General features: G+C 35.6%; 4 protein-coding genes across 4 annotated transcripts; all 4 read right to left on the bottom strand.

The window, feature by feature from the left end:
* Positions 1 to 604: 604 nt before the first annotated feature.
* CBG15035 lies at positions 605 to 2,024 on the bottom strand (the record flags this gene model as incomplete). Its single annotated transcript, XM_045245007.1, has 2 exons — positions 605 to 817; positions 1,968 to 2,024. The coding sequence occupies 2 exons, from the start codon at positions 2,022 to 2,024 to the stop codon at positions 605 to 607; spliced, it is 270 nt and encodes an 89-aa protein (XP_045095600.1).
* Positions 2,025 to 4,666: 2,642 nt separating this feature from the next.
* Positions 4,667 to 4,777, bottom strand: CBG26276 (the record flags this gene model as incomplete). Its single annotated transcript, XM_045245006.1, has 1 exon — positions 4,667 to 4,777. One exon carries the CDS (start codon positions 4,775 to 4,777, stop codon positions 4,667 to 4,669), a length of 111 nt encoding a protein of 36 aa, XP_045099621.1.
* Positions 4,778 to 8,467: 3,690 nt separating this feature from the next.
* On the bottom strand, positions 8,468 to 9,991 carry CBG15032 (the record flags this gene model as incomplete). Its single annotated transcript, XM_002632794.2, has 3 exons — positions 8,468 to 8,767; positions 9,520 to 9,579; positions 9,626 to 9,991. The coding sequence occupies 3 exons, from the start codon at positions 9,989 to 9,991 to the stop codon at positions 8,468 to 8,470; spliced, it is 726 nt and encodes a 241-aa protein (XP_002632840.2).
* Positions 9,992 to 12,128: 2,137 nt separating this feature from the next.
* Positions 12,129 to 14,036, bottom strand: CBG15031 (the record flags this gene model as incomplete). Its single annotated transcript, XM_045245004.1, has 4 exons — positions 12,129 to 12,321; positions 13,185 to 13,370; positions 13,420 to 13,511; positions 13,932 to 14,036. The coding sequence occupies 4 exons, from the start codon at positions 14,034 to 14,036 to the stop codon at positions 12,129 to 12,131; spliced, it is 576 nt and encodes a 191-aa protein (XP_045095599.1).
* Positions 14,037 to 14,641: the final 605 nt, after the last annotated feature.

Here is a 14,641-nt window from a genome sequence, read left to right as displayed (position 1 = left end):
TCTCAGAAATTTGAAACATAAATTTTATAAAAATCAAAAATAATAGACTGCCAAAATCAGACGGCTGTCACTAGAACAGAATATAGAAGTTCTCGGAAAATCAAAAAAAGGTCTCCTAAATCAGATGGTGACCAATGGAAATAGAATAGAATGACGCATACTCGCATGTGGTCGTCGGGTCAGCCGCGACGCGACACGCAACGCGTATAAAAAACGGTCATAGGTATCATTAAAGTGTGAACAGGGGCTCTTATTACAACGTGTGAGACGCAGAGACGCAGACATGATGGTTACTGCATAAGTATGGGATAGGGGGTTGTAATGGACACAGGAATCAGCTTGGACCGAACAAAAAGGACAATTCGACTTCAGTTGTCTAAAAAAATATATAGTTATTGTTAGTCTGTCTGAAACTTTTATAGATTGGAAGAATTTTTGAACTTCCAGAATCACGAAATTCAGAATTCGCTTAGAATCCTTGGTATTTGAATTCTATCATTTCAACGGTTTCAAGCTCGAATATGAAACAAAAATTTATTTTTTGAAAATTAGAAACGATTTCATAAACATTTTATCAGAATATCCGGAACAATGAAAAAAGGAATTAATTAAGTTGTATTCCTTCATTTGCTTGATAATCTTCTTTTTGCATTTCCAAGCACATTGGAGAGCTCCGTACATTGGATACATTCTTTTTCTTTTCTTCCTGGTTATCATCCGTCCACTTCACATGGTATAGTCCTTCAGGCATTGCTTTGCATGCGGTTTCGTGAATCATATCCGTCACGACATGGATCCGGAAATTGAATACTTTAAACTCGGAAAAATGCCTTCAGGATTAGGAACGGTGATCTCTCTGAAAAACAAATTTTACTAAAACCTCAAAAAAATTCAAACTGATTTTCAAAGACTTGCTAAATGAAAGAATGTGTCTCCACTAATCATTAATATTTCTTGCAAATCAGTGAATTGATAATAAGACTAATCTACTAACCGAGCTCCTTCAAGACTTTTGAAAAAGAGGCGGAAGTCCAATTTTTTTTTTGAATTGCTCTTGAACCGAATTTCTTCTCTGAGGAGAACTGCGACTTCTGATACTTCGATATAGTTGATTGGAGCAGGCCAGTTTTCGGCCCTAGTCATCTCGGCAACGTCTCTGGTGAATGGGTTGTGAGTACCCATATCATATACGTCACCACATGGACACACTGAAAGTTTTTTTTTTGAGATATATTTTTGTCTTTGAAAGTTTGTTGTATTTTTCGGAATTTTCAAGTTTCAGAAATTTCACTAATTGCTGATTTTCTGAAAATTATTCAAAAATTTGAATAAGTTCAATATTTTTTTCGTAAATTTTCGAATTTTTTGGAATTTTCAAATTTCTTAAATTTCTGATTTCCCAAATGTTTGATTTTCAGATTTCCTATATTTTTTTATCATCACTACATCTACTTACTTTGTCATCCTTGCGTGCATATAGAAATTGAAGAAAATCGGAAAAAGGTCTCCTAAATCAGATGGTGACCAATGGAAATAGAATAGAATGACGCATACTCGCAGGTGTCCGTCGGGGCAGCCGCGACGCGACACGCAACGCATATAAAAACGGTCATGGTATCGTTAATGATGGGAGAGGAGCTCATGGTTCGAAGTGTGAAATGCAGAGAGACGCAGACATGACAGATCATAAGTAGGGATGAGGAGTTGTAATAGACGCAGGAATTGACAAAAAATTCTGAACTTCCAAAACGAAGATTGGGGAATTTTTTAAAATTGGTGAGATTTGAAGTGTTAAATTTCAAATTTGGAAATTTTAGAAAAAAATATGGTTTATTTTTTGAAAATTAGAAACAATGACATAAAAAACAGTGCGAATGATTGCATCAAAGTGCTGGTTCCAGATGTAGACGGCTGATTCTGTAAAATAGAACATTATTATCATTTTCTAAATTTTCAAAGCTGCTCACCTGATCGTCATAATCCTCCATCTCAACGATCTCCTTGGCAAGAGCACGCAGTTGCATTTGTGATGAATACTTGACTTCTCTCCGGTGTCGAATTGAAGATGATGGTCCATCCAATTTTCACGAGTATCAGCAATTTCACTTGGATGAAGCGGGTCTCGATTCGAAATGACATATTGGTTGGTTTCTCAGGATAGAAATCGACAAAGAAAAGACTTGTCTTGAACACTTCCGATTACTCTTCTACGTGCTTTTTGAAATCTTCTTCTCTAACTCCTTCCTCTCTTTCGTCCAAGTAGACTTTCAACATATCGGGCCAAAGTCCGTTTTCATAGAACAGACGATCCGCCAAATGAGCGACTGTTTCATTCTCCTCGACGCTTATCTTTTGGGGCTGGTAGATAGTCGTCCCTTCTGTCCTCGCTGTCTCAGTTGCATCTTGACACCACTCCGAGTCGCCGGATGCCCAAAAAGCAAATAGTCGTCTCCTTTCCGTGGTGTGCTCATATAGTCGAAACACCTCCAGAATCCAATGGATCTAGCGTAATCCCAGTAGGCAGCAACCAGTTTCTTGTAAATCTCGCTTCTGAATTGCGGCGGAGAACATCTTTGGTTGGTGTTGAGGGGACCATTATCCACGTATCCTCTGACCATCATAGATAACATCAGCATGCTTTTCAGGGCCGTTAGACAACTGATAGGCACCAATGTGTTTGTAAACGAACGGATGGCTTGAGTCAATGTTGAGTTTGTTGAACCGGTCCGTTAGAGGTCCTTCTGGAACAATCAGTTTTTGTCATTTTAGACTTTTAATTTCATATTTGTTTTTCTAATTTTTTGAATTTTCGTTATTTTTTTTTAATTTATAAACTTCCAAGATGTTTCAGAGTTTTTTTTTTTAGTTCCTGATTTTTCGAAATTTTAAGTTTTAAAAAAATTGTTTAAAAACCTAAACTTCTTAAAGTTTTGAAATGCTCAAGTTTAAATCATTCGAAGTTTGAAAATATTCAATTTTTGGAAGAATATGATTTTTTTTTTTTGAATATCCTTAAGCCTCTAATTTTCCAGATATTCCTTTTTTTGGAAATTCTCAAAAGTGAAAAAAATCTGAAATTCTTGAACTTTAATGTTTTGGATTTTCAGGTCTTTTTATTTTTTTAAACTTATTACATTAACTTACTTTGAAATAATTTTTCATCATCAATAAATTTTATAAAAATCAAAAATAATAGACTGCCAAAATCAGACGGCTGTCACTAGAACAGAATATAGAAGTTCTCAAAAAATAAAAAGAAGGCCTCCTAAATCAGATGGAGGCCAATGGAAATAGAATAGAATGATGCATACTCGCATGTGTTCGTTGGGTCAGCCGCTACGCGACACGCAACGCGTATGAAAGTACTGTTACGGGTATCATTAAAGTGTGAACAGGGGCTCTTATTACAACGTGTGAGATGAAGAGACGCAGACATGATGGTTACTGCATAAGTATGGGATAGGGGGTGGTAATGGAAGCAGAAATAGGCTTGGAATGATCAAAAAGAAAACTTTGGATGTCGAAATAAGTACTTAGTACTTGTCAATTTGGCCTGAAAATTTTATAGATTGGAAGTCAAACACGGAACTCTATTTTCGTAGTTGACAAGTTCTGGTGCACTCACCTTCTATATTCAAAAAAATTGTTACTATTTTTCCTTCATATTTTAGTATTCTTCTTTGATTGAAAGAACTAGAATTGAAAAAATGATTTTTGTTCTTACTGATTTTCAATTTATCGTTTTGAATTTTTTTGCCGTTTCGAGCAGTATTTATTTCGCCGTTTTAAGTTGTTTGAAGTAGTCATTGTGGAAAAGCAGAAATTTAATTTTCATTAACCATTACATAATCTTTCATCCTAAACAAAATAATTTATAGAATTCCAATTGAAATCCTCCAGATTTTGATCACGTGGAAACATTGTGAAGCAGTAAACGTTTATCTATCTTCCCTTCTATTATAGTTTCGACGACATATCCAGGAAATGAGATTTTTCGAAACAGATCATCAATGTTATTTAGTATCCCATCCTCTGCATATACGATTCAGAAGATAAAATCGAAAATCGTTAATTTCTTTTTTTCAGCTTATTTTTTCCTTATTTTCAGTCTGAGACATCAGCAGGAACGCTGCAAATGATCATGTATCTCGTGTGTCATCTCACTGCATGAATTGTCCCCAGGCCCCAGGCCCCAGGCCCCAGGCCCCAGGCCCCAGGCCCCAGGCCCAGAATACCATGGGCATGAAGCGCTCGGTAGTCCATGACTACATACTACATACCACTATAGGAGTCTCATGTCCCTTTGAGTTATTCAAGTAAAAGTCCGAGACACACAGACACACACAGACAGACAGAAAAGTTTCCTTACTAGTTAGTAAGAAATAGATAGCAACAAAAATATGTTTGGTCAAAGTTGACAGTTTAGGAGACACTATTATGGGATTGTATTCTTGAAGATCGGGAATTGGAATTGTGCTGGTATTAGATGATGCCTGATGGATCTCCCAGACGTTAATTTTTGATACCTGAAATACATAACAGAACACAGTCGTCTAGATAGTTACAAGTTTATTGTATACGAAAGATTTAAATACGATGAAATACCATGCAAGATTAAAGAGAATAGAGAATAAAGGAATACAATTAAATCAGGAATCCCAAACAGTCAGTGGTGGATCGATTTTGAATAACTTGATGGCTGTGATCGAATCGAACTGTTGAGCATTTCTTTTTTACGAGTACTTCTTCTGGTTTCGGCGACTATCATGGACTTCATGTTGATACCAACAGCCAAGCTAAAATTTTTATTGTATTTTCAAGTTTTTGTCGGAGCCGATGGTTGCGTAAGCACAATACTCTTTGACCTCTATTATCTCGGTTTCTGGAAGAGATATCGAGAAGTTGTTCACTGATAAAATGTTAGTGATATGACGGTCAAAATTTAATTAGTCGGCAGATTTTCGATATCTCTAATAGGAAGCAAGATAATTGAGCTCAAAGTTCAAGAATGAACTCATATTCTCACAAACCTCCCCTCGGCGCATACACCGGTACATCCCAAGGCTCAACGAGAAGAGATGATGGCAATGTTTCATTGAGCCAGTTGGACACAAACCCCATATTTCACCAATCTGAGCCACGGATGAAGTGGCGAAAACAAACTTGGTATGGTAGACGCGCTGCGATGGATGCAAGAGACGTTGAGGGCGCTCGATTGTCGAATAATTTGGGGACCACGGCTGGAAGAAACAATGAATTTAGACAATTTTTTGTGAATTTTTGAAATTCTAAATGTAAGCTGAGAGAATTTAGTTAGGTAAACTGCAAGTGGAAACTTCCAGTGCCCAGAAAAAAGTGAAATTTTGAATTGCTTTCACACATAGTGTTGTATAGAAAAATAATCTCAATTTCTTAAAAATTCGAAATTTTGAAGTTTCCCATAATAGTGTCTCCTAAACTGTCAACTTTGACCGAACATATTTTTGTTGCTATAATACATAGAAAAAGCGAAAATTTCAATTTTTTACAAGCAACAACAAACACAACTTACTTTGAAAAAAACTTTTATTGTCCTTGCTCGGAAATAAATTTCATAAAAATCAAGAAGAATAGACCCCCAAAATCAGACGGCGGTCAGTAGAATATAATATAGAAGTTCTCAAAAAATCAGAAAAAGAAGGCCTCCTAAATCAGATGGTGACCGATGGAAATAGAATAGAATGACGCATACTCGCAGGTGTTCGTCGGGTCAGCCGCGACGCGACACGTAACGCGTATAAAAAACGATCACAGGTATCATTAAAGTGTGAATAGGGGACTCATGGGACAAATCGAGCAGAGACGCAGATATGAATAGGGATAGGGGGAGTGTAATGGGAGCAGGAATAGGCAACGTTTTGGAATGAACAAAAAGAAAAAATAAACTTTGCTTGTATGAATAAGTAGTTAGTACTTGTCAGTTTGATCTGAAAATTCAGGGATTAGAAGACAATTCTTTTTTGACAACATTATGTGCAATGATTTGCTGAGACTCATTGAAAAAAAGAGAAAGATCTTGAAAAATTGAAAAAAAACAGCAAAAATTGCATGTAGATATTCGATTTGCAATCTCTAAAATTTTTCAATAAGTTCAATAACTTTTGAAGCAAAAATAATTTTTTTTTCGAATTATCAAAGTTCGCTGAAAATATGTTATTATAAGAATCGAATTTTCAGAATCTCTGAAAATATGTTATTATCAGAAAAATCGATTATATAATAGATTTTTTCATAGCCACTCTCTTATTAGAGACGTCAAATCAATCGAACATTCAGAATCTCTATGAATCAGCAACTTTTTGAAAAGGTATTTTCAATGAAAAGTGGGATTAAGTAGATTTTGATGCGTTTTCTTTTTTAGATGATGTATTTCTTTATAAAGGAATTCTTGAAGAATGGTCATTCTGAAGTTGAGTTCTACATGTGTTTGGTATTTATTCTCTGAGCGTTTCAAACTAAATGGACAGTAGGTCATTTCAACTAAAATGATTATTCTGAATTTTTCAGAATCGAAAAAAGAAATGTACCTTATATGTACATACCGTAAAACCTGTATTAGAAGGGCCCGTCTAATTGATTACTTCGCTACAAAAAATCAGGTCTGCGGATTTACTCAAATACATATCGGTTGATGAACTACGAAAAGAATGCATTTTTCAAAGATTGTTCAAAATCGATTAAAAGCATTTTGGAGTATATTGGAATCATTTATACATAGTGTGGAAAATTGGTCATTGAAGTGTGTTAGAAAATAAACAAAATTGAACACTTCATAGAAAAAAGTTTGCGACTAACGTGGTTAGGGAGATAAAAAAAAGATATGTTGAACAACTTTAAAATAAAGTTAGAACTGCATACGAAGTCCATTTTGCTGGTAAGGGGGAATCTTGCTCAGACGAGATGAGCCCATTTTCCGCATTCGACGCACTTGAACTTGTGCTCCTCAACATGATTATCGTGACGGTGGAAGGTTCAGCGAACATCAAAGTTTCTTCTGGATGTTTCCTTTTCAACGACGGTCTCTTTTAAATGTTTTCGACAGTAAACATCTCCACCTGACTTTTCATTTTCCCATTGTTCATGGTATAGTTCTCCTTCTCTTATGCGGCACGATTCCTCCCCGGCACACCCGGACCGAACTTGTTAGCCAACTTGCCCAGATGGTAATCGATAATCTTCATTATCTGAAAAAAACACATTATCCTATTTATTCTAATACAGTGTGCCTCTACTAGTCAACCAAAATTTACAAATATTTCAATTTTTCGGAAATTCTGAATTCTACAAAAAATTGAAAAAAAATCAATTTCTTGGAAATTTCCAAATTCTGAAGTTTCAATTTGTTTTTATTTTAGATTTTAGATTCAAAAACATATGACATTAACTTACTTTGAAATAACTGTCGTCATCTTCGCAAAAATTTCATAAAAATCAGAAAGAATAGACCCCCAAAATCAGACGGCAGTCAGTAGAGTAGAATATAGAAGTTTTCGAAAAATCAGAAGAAGGCCTCCTAAATCAGATGGTGACCAATGGAAATCGAATAGAATGACGCATACTCGCAGGTGTTCGTCGGGTCAGCCGCGACGCGACACGCGACGCCTGGAAAAGTACTGTTATGGTGTGAAAAGAGGGATCATGTTCCCAAGAGAGCAGAGACGCAGACATGGTGGTTACTGCATAAGTAGGGATATGGGGTTGTAATGGAAGAAGGATCCTTGGAAAGACCAAAAAGAAAAAGGCAGCTTTGGGTGTCTGAATAAGGGCTTAGTACTTGTCAGTTTGATCTGAAAATTTCAGAGATTAGAAGTCAGAGTCTGCCGTGGATCAATCAAAATCGCCTAAAAAGGGAAATTTCGTAAACTTTTGAAGCAGGAGAAATGTTTTTTATATAAAAAGCTCGAAGTCCATTAAATATGTTGAATCCCTTTCAATTAAAAACAGCAAACAACACAAAAATTCAACATCTCTATGAAACAGGTTTTTCCAGGAAATAATTTCAAGGTAAAATTGGAATTAGCAGGTTTTTTTTCATCTTCTCTGAAATTGAACGAAGAAGTGTTATGCAGCCATTAAAACATCCAAGGTTATTTTTCTTTTTTTTTCCAGTGAAGACTGCTAGAAAAAAATTAGAAATATTTCGGTTTCCTGTAATTTTTAGAAAATAGAAATGAATGAAAAATTATTCTATTTTCAAGTGTTTTTGCAAGGTTGATGTTACTGTTTCTTTTAAGTATCAAAAGTAATATATGAATTGTTCTTGATAATTCATTGTTTTCAAAACTTTCATAAATTTAGAGGTTTCAAAAATTAACATCCTAATAATTGTAAAGCACTCATACTCAAAATAAATAGAAAATCCCGTTTATTCAAACAATGACAGGTTTAAACAGACAACAAGTCAAAAACAAATCAAGAAAAAAACAAATCAAGCCTCCACGTGATCATTATGTCCATGAAGAATATTAATGAGACGATTGAGATGTAAGGTGAGATGAAGCATAACATCATTCGGTATCCTTCCAACACCTGCAGGAATCATTGGAGGATTGATGGTTACTGTAGAATTTGATTCAACGGAGAATCTTCGAAGATGGACAACTCCAGGACGTCCTTGATTTCGAACCATATGGTACACACCGTATCCATCAAGCTCGTACATTGCAAGATGATCTAGGTCGTGTGCATCGTCGATGAATTGGGCGGCCCAGTTCATGACGTCAGCGGCCTGGAAAAGAATGAATTATTTTGAGGTCATAATGGTTTCGATTTTTAAAAAATTTAGAAAAAAATGGACCTTATACGTTACGTTAACTTTGAGCTCAATTATCTCGTTTCCTAGGAGCGATGCAAAAAATCGGTCAACTGATAAATGTTATTCATAATATCACTAACATTTTATCAGTTGACAGATTATTGATATCTCTTCCAGAAATTGAGATAACTGTGCTAAAAATGTACGTACAGGGTCTTTGATTAGAGCAAATACGGTCAGTATTGGTATTTTCATTGATATTTTCAGTATTGTCAAAATTTTTTGGAAACTTTTCGAAACTGTATAACTTTTGGAATAAAGATCATCACAAGTTTATCTTTAAGAAAATTAAAGATAGACTCTCTTGAGCTGGAAATAGTAAACAAATATTTATATTTCAGAGTTTTAATTGCCCCCTATTTGCTCTAATAAACGACAGCTCTACACTTACAGGTTAAGCTCAATTATCTTGGTTCCTATAAGAGATATCAAAAATCTGTCAATTGATAAAATATTTATCATAAAACCAACAATATTTTATCAGTTGACATATTTTCGATATCTCTTATAAAAAGCGATATATTTGAGCTTGAAATCATACATAGGGTGGGCTTCTTTTTTAGCAAATACGGAAAAAAATTGAGACGTCGGTGAATAGTATTTACAATTATTCCGTACCTTTTTTGACAACTTTTTGAAACTGTGAAACGTTTAAAAACACTTACCGACCACCTGGTAAAATTGTTGGTTAACCCATTTGGAAGTAGCACATTTGGAGCGGCTGGCTTAAAATTACATGACTACTCCATTATAATCTTCTAGAACTCTTACCTCTTCGGCCTCGAACTTTGAAGGTGTCCACTGTCCGTTTGCACTTTTTTGAATGTACATTTCAATTGGTCCAGTTGTAATTTGATAAAGTTGCTTATTTGGAACCAATTTGTGATTTAACAACCGGCAACGAAGGATTTGTTTGACAGGTGGAGGTGGTGGGGGTGGAGGAAGTGGTGGAGCTCTTCCGAATTGAGCTTGAACTCGGTCCACGGCTAGTTCTAAAGCAACTACACGAACGCGTTCATCGACGTGTTGAGCACGGTGGCGATTCGCTTCAATGATTTCTTGTCGTAGTCGTTCTCTTTCTCGATTCCATTCTGCGCGGATTTCGTCAAGTTCTTGTCGTACATTGGCGATGTCCATTGATCTGAAATGAAAAGAATTTGGTAATATTATGAAAACTTGAGCTCAATTATCTCAATTTTCGTAAGTGATATCAAAAATCTGTCAACTGATAAAATGTTTTTCATAATATCGTCTGAATTATTATCGTTTACATTTATTTGATATCTTCACAGAAAATTAGATAATTGAGCTGAAAGTGCAGGTGAAAGTAATCTGCAACATTATCAGATTTTCAAAACAGTAACTAAATTTAGAACAGAGGGTGGTTCCTTTCATAGACCTTGTTTGACAATATATAAATTTGAAGCGCTTATCAAAATGTATCATACAATATTTCCTTTTGCAAAGAAGAAATATCGAAACTGTAAAAAAAGGAATGGTCCGGTAGACCGTTTGAAAGTATACACTATATAAAGAACCGAACTTCTAACTTTGACCTCAGTTATCTCGATTCCTATGAAAGATACCTGAAATTTGTCAACAGATAAAATGTTGGTTATTTTATGATAAACATTTGAACAGTTGACCTTATTTTGATAACTTTTGAAAGAACCAAAATAAAATCTCAAATTGCACACGGTTGTGGCACCCTGAACATCAACTTTGAGCTTGATTATCTCTCTTCTTATGAGAGATATCGAAAAGTGGTCAACTGATAAATTAATTTTCACATTCTGAGGAACATTTTATCAGTTGACAATTTTTTAGTATCGTTTATAAGAACTGAGATAATTGAGCTCAAAGTTGATATTAGAGGAAAACTATCCATTTCGAGCCGAGTTTTCTCGGCTCCGGTGAAAGATATCAAAAAAGTTTGTGCTGATAAAATATTTTTTGGTATATGATGAACATTTTATCAGTTGGACATTTTTCGATATCTTCTAGAAGAACCGAGATAAATTGGCTCATAGTTTAAAGTGAGCATGGTGCAAATTAAAAAATTGAACTATGGAAAAATCAATAAATAGAAAAAGACCCCTATTAATCAAACGATGGTCAGGAGCATAGAATACAGTCCTCTCTAATGGGGCCTAGTTCTTTTTCGTCGACCGCGACGCGTGACGCGTCGCGCGAGAAAAGAGAAATAGACGAACAGACAAACACCCACTGCAGGGTAATTGAATATATTGTCGAAATCAACCTTTATTGGTGTGGTCTGAAAAAATGAGGGCCGTGGAAGAGAAAAATAGTCAGGCCACGAATTGGTGACCGTAACCATGTGCCTTTAAGATTTGGTTTTTTTTGGAAGCGATTTTTTTTCAAAATTTCCGGTTTTTCAGAAATTTTTAATGAACCAATTTTATATGAATCCATGCTCATTTTGATTACTGTAGCTCAATTTTTATCGCCAGTTTTTCTCGATTTTATGGAAAAAAAGTTCTACAGTAATATCCGAAAATGAAAAAAAAAGCGAAATCTACATGCGCCTTTAAACCATTTTCCGTATATTTTCTCAAAATTTCAAGGATTTTTATCGAAAAGTTGAAAAATAGACGAAATACGCTATTTTGGGATTACTGCAGAACAAATTTCAGCTATTCTTTTGTAATTTTTCTCAATTTTCGGGCTATTTTCAGTCTGAAAATTGAGAAAAATAAGCTTTTTCAAATTTTCAGTTTTTCTTCCCTAAACTCCAAAAAAAACGCAAACTTTTTCAAAAATTCAATCCGATAATATAATATTTAAAATAATAAAAAAAACGACACAAAAAAAGAGTATGGATAGAGAGATAACAAGCTTAAAGGAGGATGGATGGGGGATCGATTTGATAAAAATTGAATGAATTCAAAGATAAAACATTTTACAAAAATCAAAAAAATTGGGAATATATATAGAGAATTTCGTGTGTGTGGGAGTATGGGTATTTTCGTTGTGTGGTGAAGATGCCTAGAAAAAAGAGAAAAAACCGATTTTTGAAATTTTTAAAAAAGCACTTGAAGGGGAGGATTTGGCTTAGAAAATGTGAAGCAAATTTTTGCAACATTGACAATTATGAATCAATTTTTAAGAAAACAATTTCAGCTATAAAATTTTTGGCTGAAAATGAGAAGGATAAGAAGAAAAAGTGGTCGCATCACAGTGAGAGGTTCAGGGATTTATGGATGGATTTATCGACTTTTGTGCGAATAACAAAAGGAGAGAGAATTAAAGATGTCTAGAGAACGATGCACTTATTCTTCTTGGCCCGTTGTGGAGGTGTCAGAACGGCTCGGATGGCCTCATCGAAGACTTGTTTTAGGCCACGTTGTGTTAGCGCCGAGCACTCCAGATATTTGACTGCCTTGATTTCTTTGGCCATCACGTATCCTTGAGTCTGGCTGACGGGTTGGAGGCGTCGTTCGCGGAGTCTGGAAAATTTTCATAATTTTGGCTTAAAACGGAGCAAATTTCAATGGTGACCGAGTTTTGGATATTTCTAGGCCACCGGTTTTACAAGGCCAAGCTTTGGATTTTTAAGCTGTTGAAGGTGTTTCTAGGCCACACTAACCAGATTCTCAGCAGAGCAGCAAAGGTCCCAGGACGAAAACTACCGTACCTGCCCAAAATTCACTGATGGCCGAATTCCGGCTATTTCTAGGCCACCGGCTACATTTATGGCTTGGAATGAAGCTCTGTCAGGTCATAGGCCCCACCTGATGGAAAATATTTGTCTCAAAGACTGAAAATTAGGGCCGCAGGCTATATGAGCCTCTAGAATGCAGGCTAAAAACTCACGGCCTATTCGTCGGAAATTAAAAAAAAACGGAAAAATCGTTTGAAAGTACATGACGATTACGGTATTCGCTTTCCAACGCCTCTCCTTAAAGGATTACTGTAGAATTTTGGCTGAAAATGGAGCAAATTTCCCTGGTGTTCGAATTTTTGATAATTTCAGGCCACCGGTTACATTTTCTGTTAAATGGGCGAGAAAAAAACAAAAAAAAATTGAGCTACAGTAATCAAAAGTGCGTAGATTTATGAAAAACTTTCATTGGATTACTGTAACTCAACTTCTTCTGCTGAGTTTCTTCTCTTTTTTCCAATAATCAAAATCGAAGTGAATTTGAGAAAAAGCGAAAATGCATCTACAGTAATTCTTAAACGAGCAGCGTTGAAAAGTGAAAACCGTACTCTTTTAGCGCCTTTAAACTATTTTAGCCTAGTTTTTTCAACTTTTCAATGATTAACAGTAATCAAAGGAGCGTAGATTTATGAAAAAAAAAACACAAACCTCTCAACGGTATCGCGATCCTCTCTCAAATCGGCTTTGGTTCCAACCAAAATGATTGGTGTATTGGGACAATGATGCGACACTTCTGGATACCATTTCGCACGAACATTCTCGAAACTCGCTGGATTGTTCAGGGCGAAGCACACTAAGAATACATCGGTTTGTGGGTAGGAAAGGGGGCGGAGTCTGGAAAAGAAGGGGCGGGGTTTAGTGGGTTCTTTGAATAAAAGCGTACCGATCGTAGTCTTCCTGTCCAGCTGTATCCCATAGACCAAGGTTTATGGGCCGTCCGTCGACCATCACGTTTGCTGAGTAGTTGTCGAACACCTGGAAAATTTCAAATTTTCGCAAAAAAAGCCACATCTAAACGGTCAAATTTGAGCTCAATTATCTCGATTTCTGTAGAAAATATCAAAAATTTGTCAACTGATAAAATGTTGCTGATATTATGATAAACATTTTGTCAGTTGACAAATTTTTGATATCTTCTACAGAAATTGAGATAATTGAGCTTAAAGTTGACTGTTCGGGTGGGCTTCGAAATTCTGTTTCTTTTTTCAAAAATTAACAAAATTTTTCAGATTTTCAGTGCATTCTGAAATCAACAGAATTTATATTTTTTCCGGGAAAATTCGATTTTTCTCAGAAAATTTCAAAACTTCTAAATTTTCGATTTTTCGAGATTTTTCAAATTTTTAGTTTTTTTCGAAAACTTCCAGAATTTCAGCCATTTTCAGACTCACTTACCGTTGGAATGTACTCTCCGGGAAACGCGTTCGTTGTATAGGAGATGAGAAGACACGTCTTACCGACGGCTCCGTCACCGACGACGACACATTTGATGGCTTGCATCTGAAGGAGGGGAGGCGCTAAGCACTACTACCTGCTGGAAAATTTGAAATTTAGGATTTTAAAAATAGCCAGTAAAAGTCAAAAAATTGGGAAAAATATTCTAAAAAATCTAGAAATAAATGTCCTAGAAACTCTAAAAAAGTCTAAAAAATGCAAAAAAATAGATACAAAACCGCTGCTCAAAACGGCTTAAAAATAGCGAAAAACTTCAAAAAAAAAGGAAAATTTGAAATTTCAGTGTCTTTTTCTTAAATTAGGTAATTGATTTTTGGGCAGAGAGATGTGGGGGCAATTAAGGGTAATTAGGAGCATAATTACATGGAGAAAATGGATAAAACCTGAAAAAACGGCGGAGGAAAAAGTGATCAACACTAAAAAACAGTGAAAAAATGGGGGAAAAGAGCGGGAAAAAGAGGAGGGGGCGAGAGAGTGTGGAAAGCGAGGGGACGCAGAGAAGTCCCCAATTTTTTTCGATTAATTCCAGCGGCGTCTCCGGGGAAAAGGACTGCAAAGTTTGCAGAAAAAGAACATAAAAATGGGAAAATCTAGGCGAAAAAATAGAGAAAAGGAAGAAAAATCTGGCTAGAAAGGAAAGGAAAGAGTTT

This window comes from Caenorhabditis briggsae, assembly GCF_000004555.2.
Source record: "Caenorhabditis briggsae complete genome, chrIV, whole genome shotgun sequence".
In the NCBI taxonomy this organism is placed as follows: domain Eukaryota; kingdom Metazoa; phylum Nematoda; class Chromadorea; order Rhabditida; family Rhabditidae; genus Caenorhabditis; species Caenorhabditis briggsae.
This window is presented reverse-complemented; position numbering and strand designations above follow the sequence as displayed.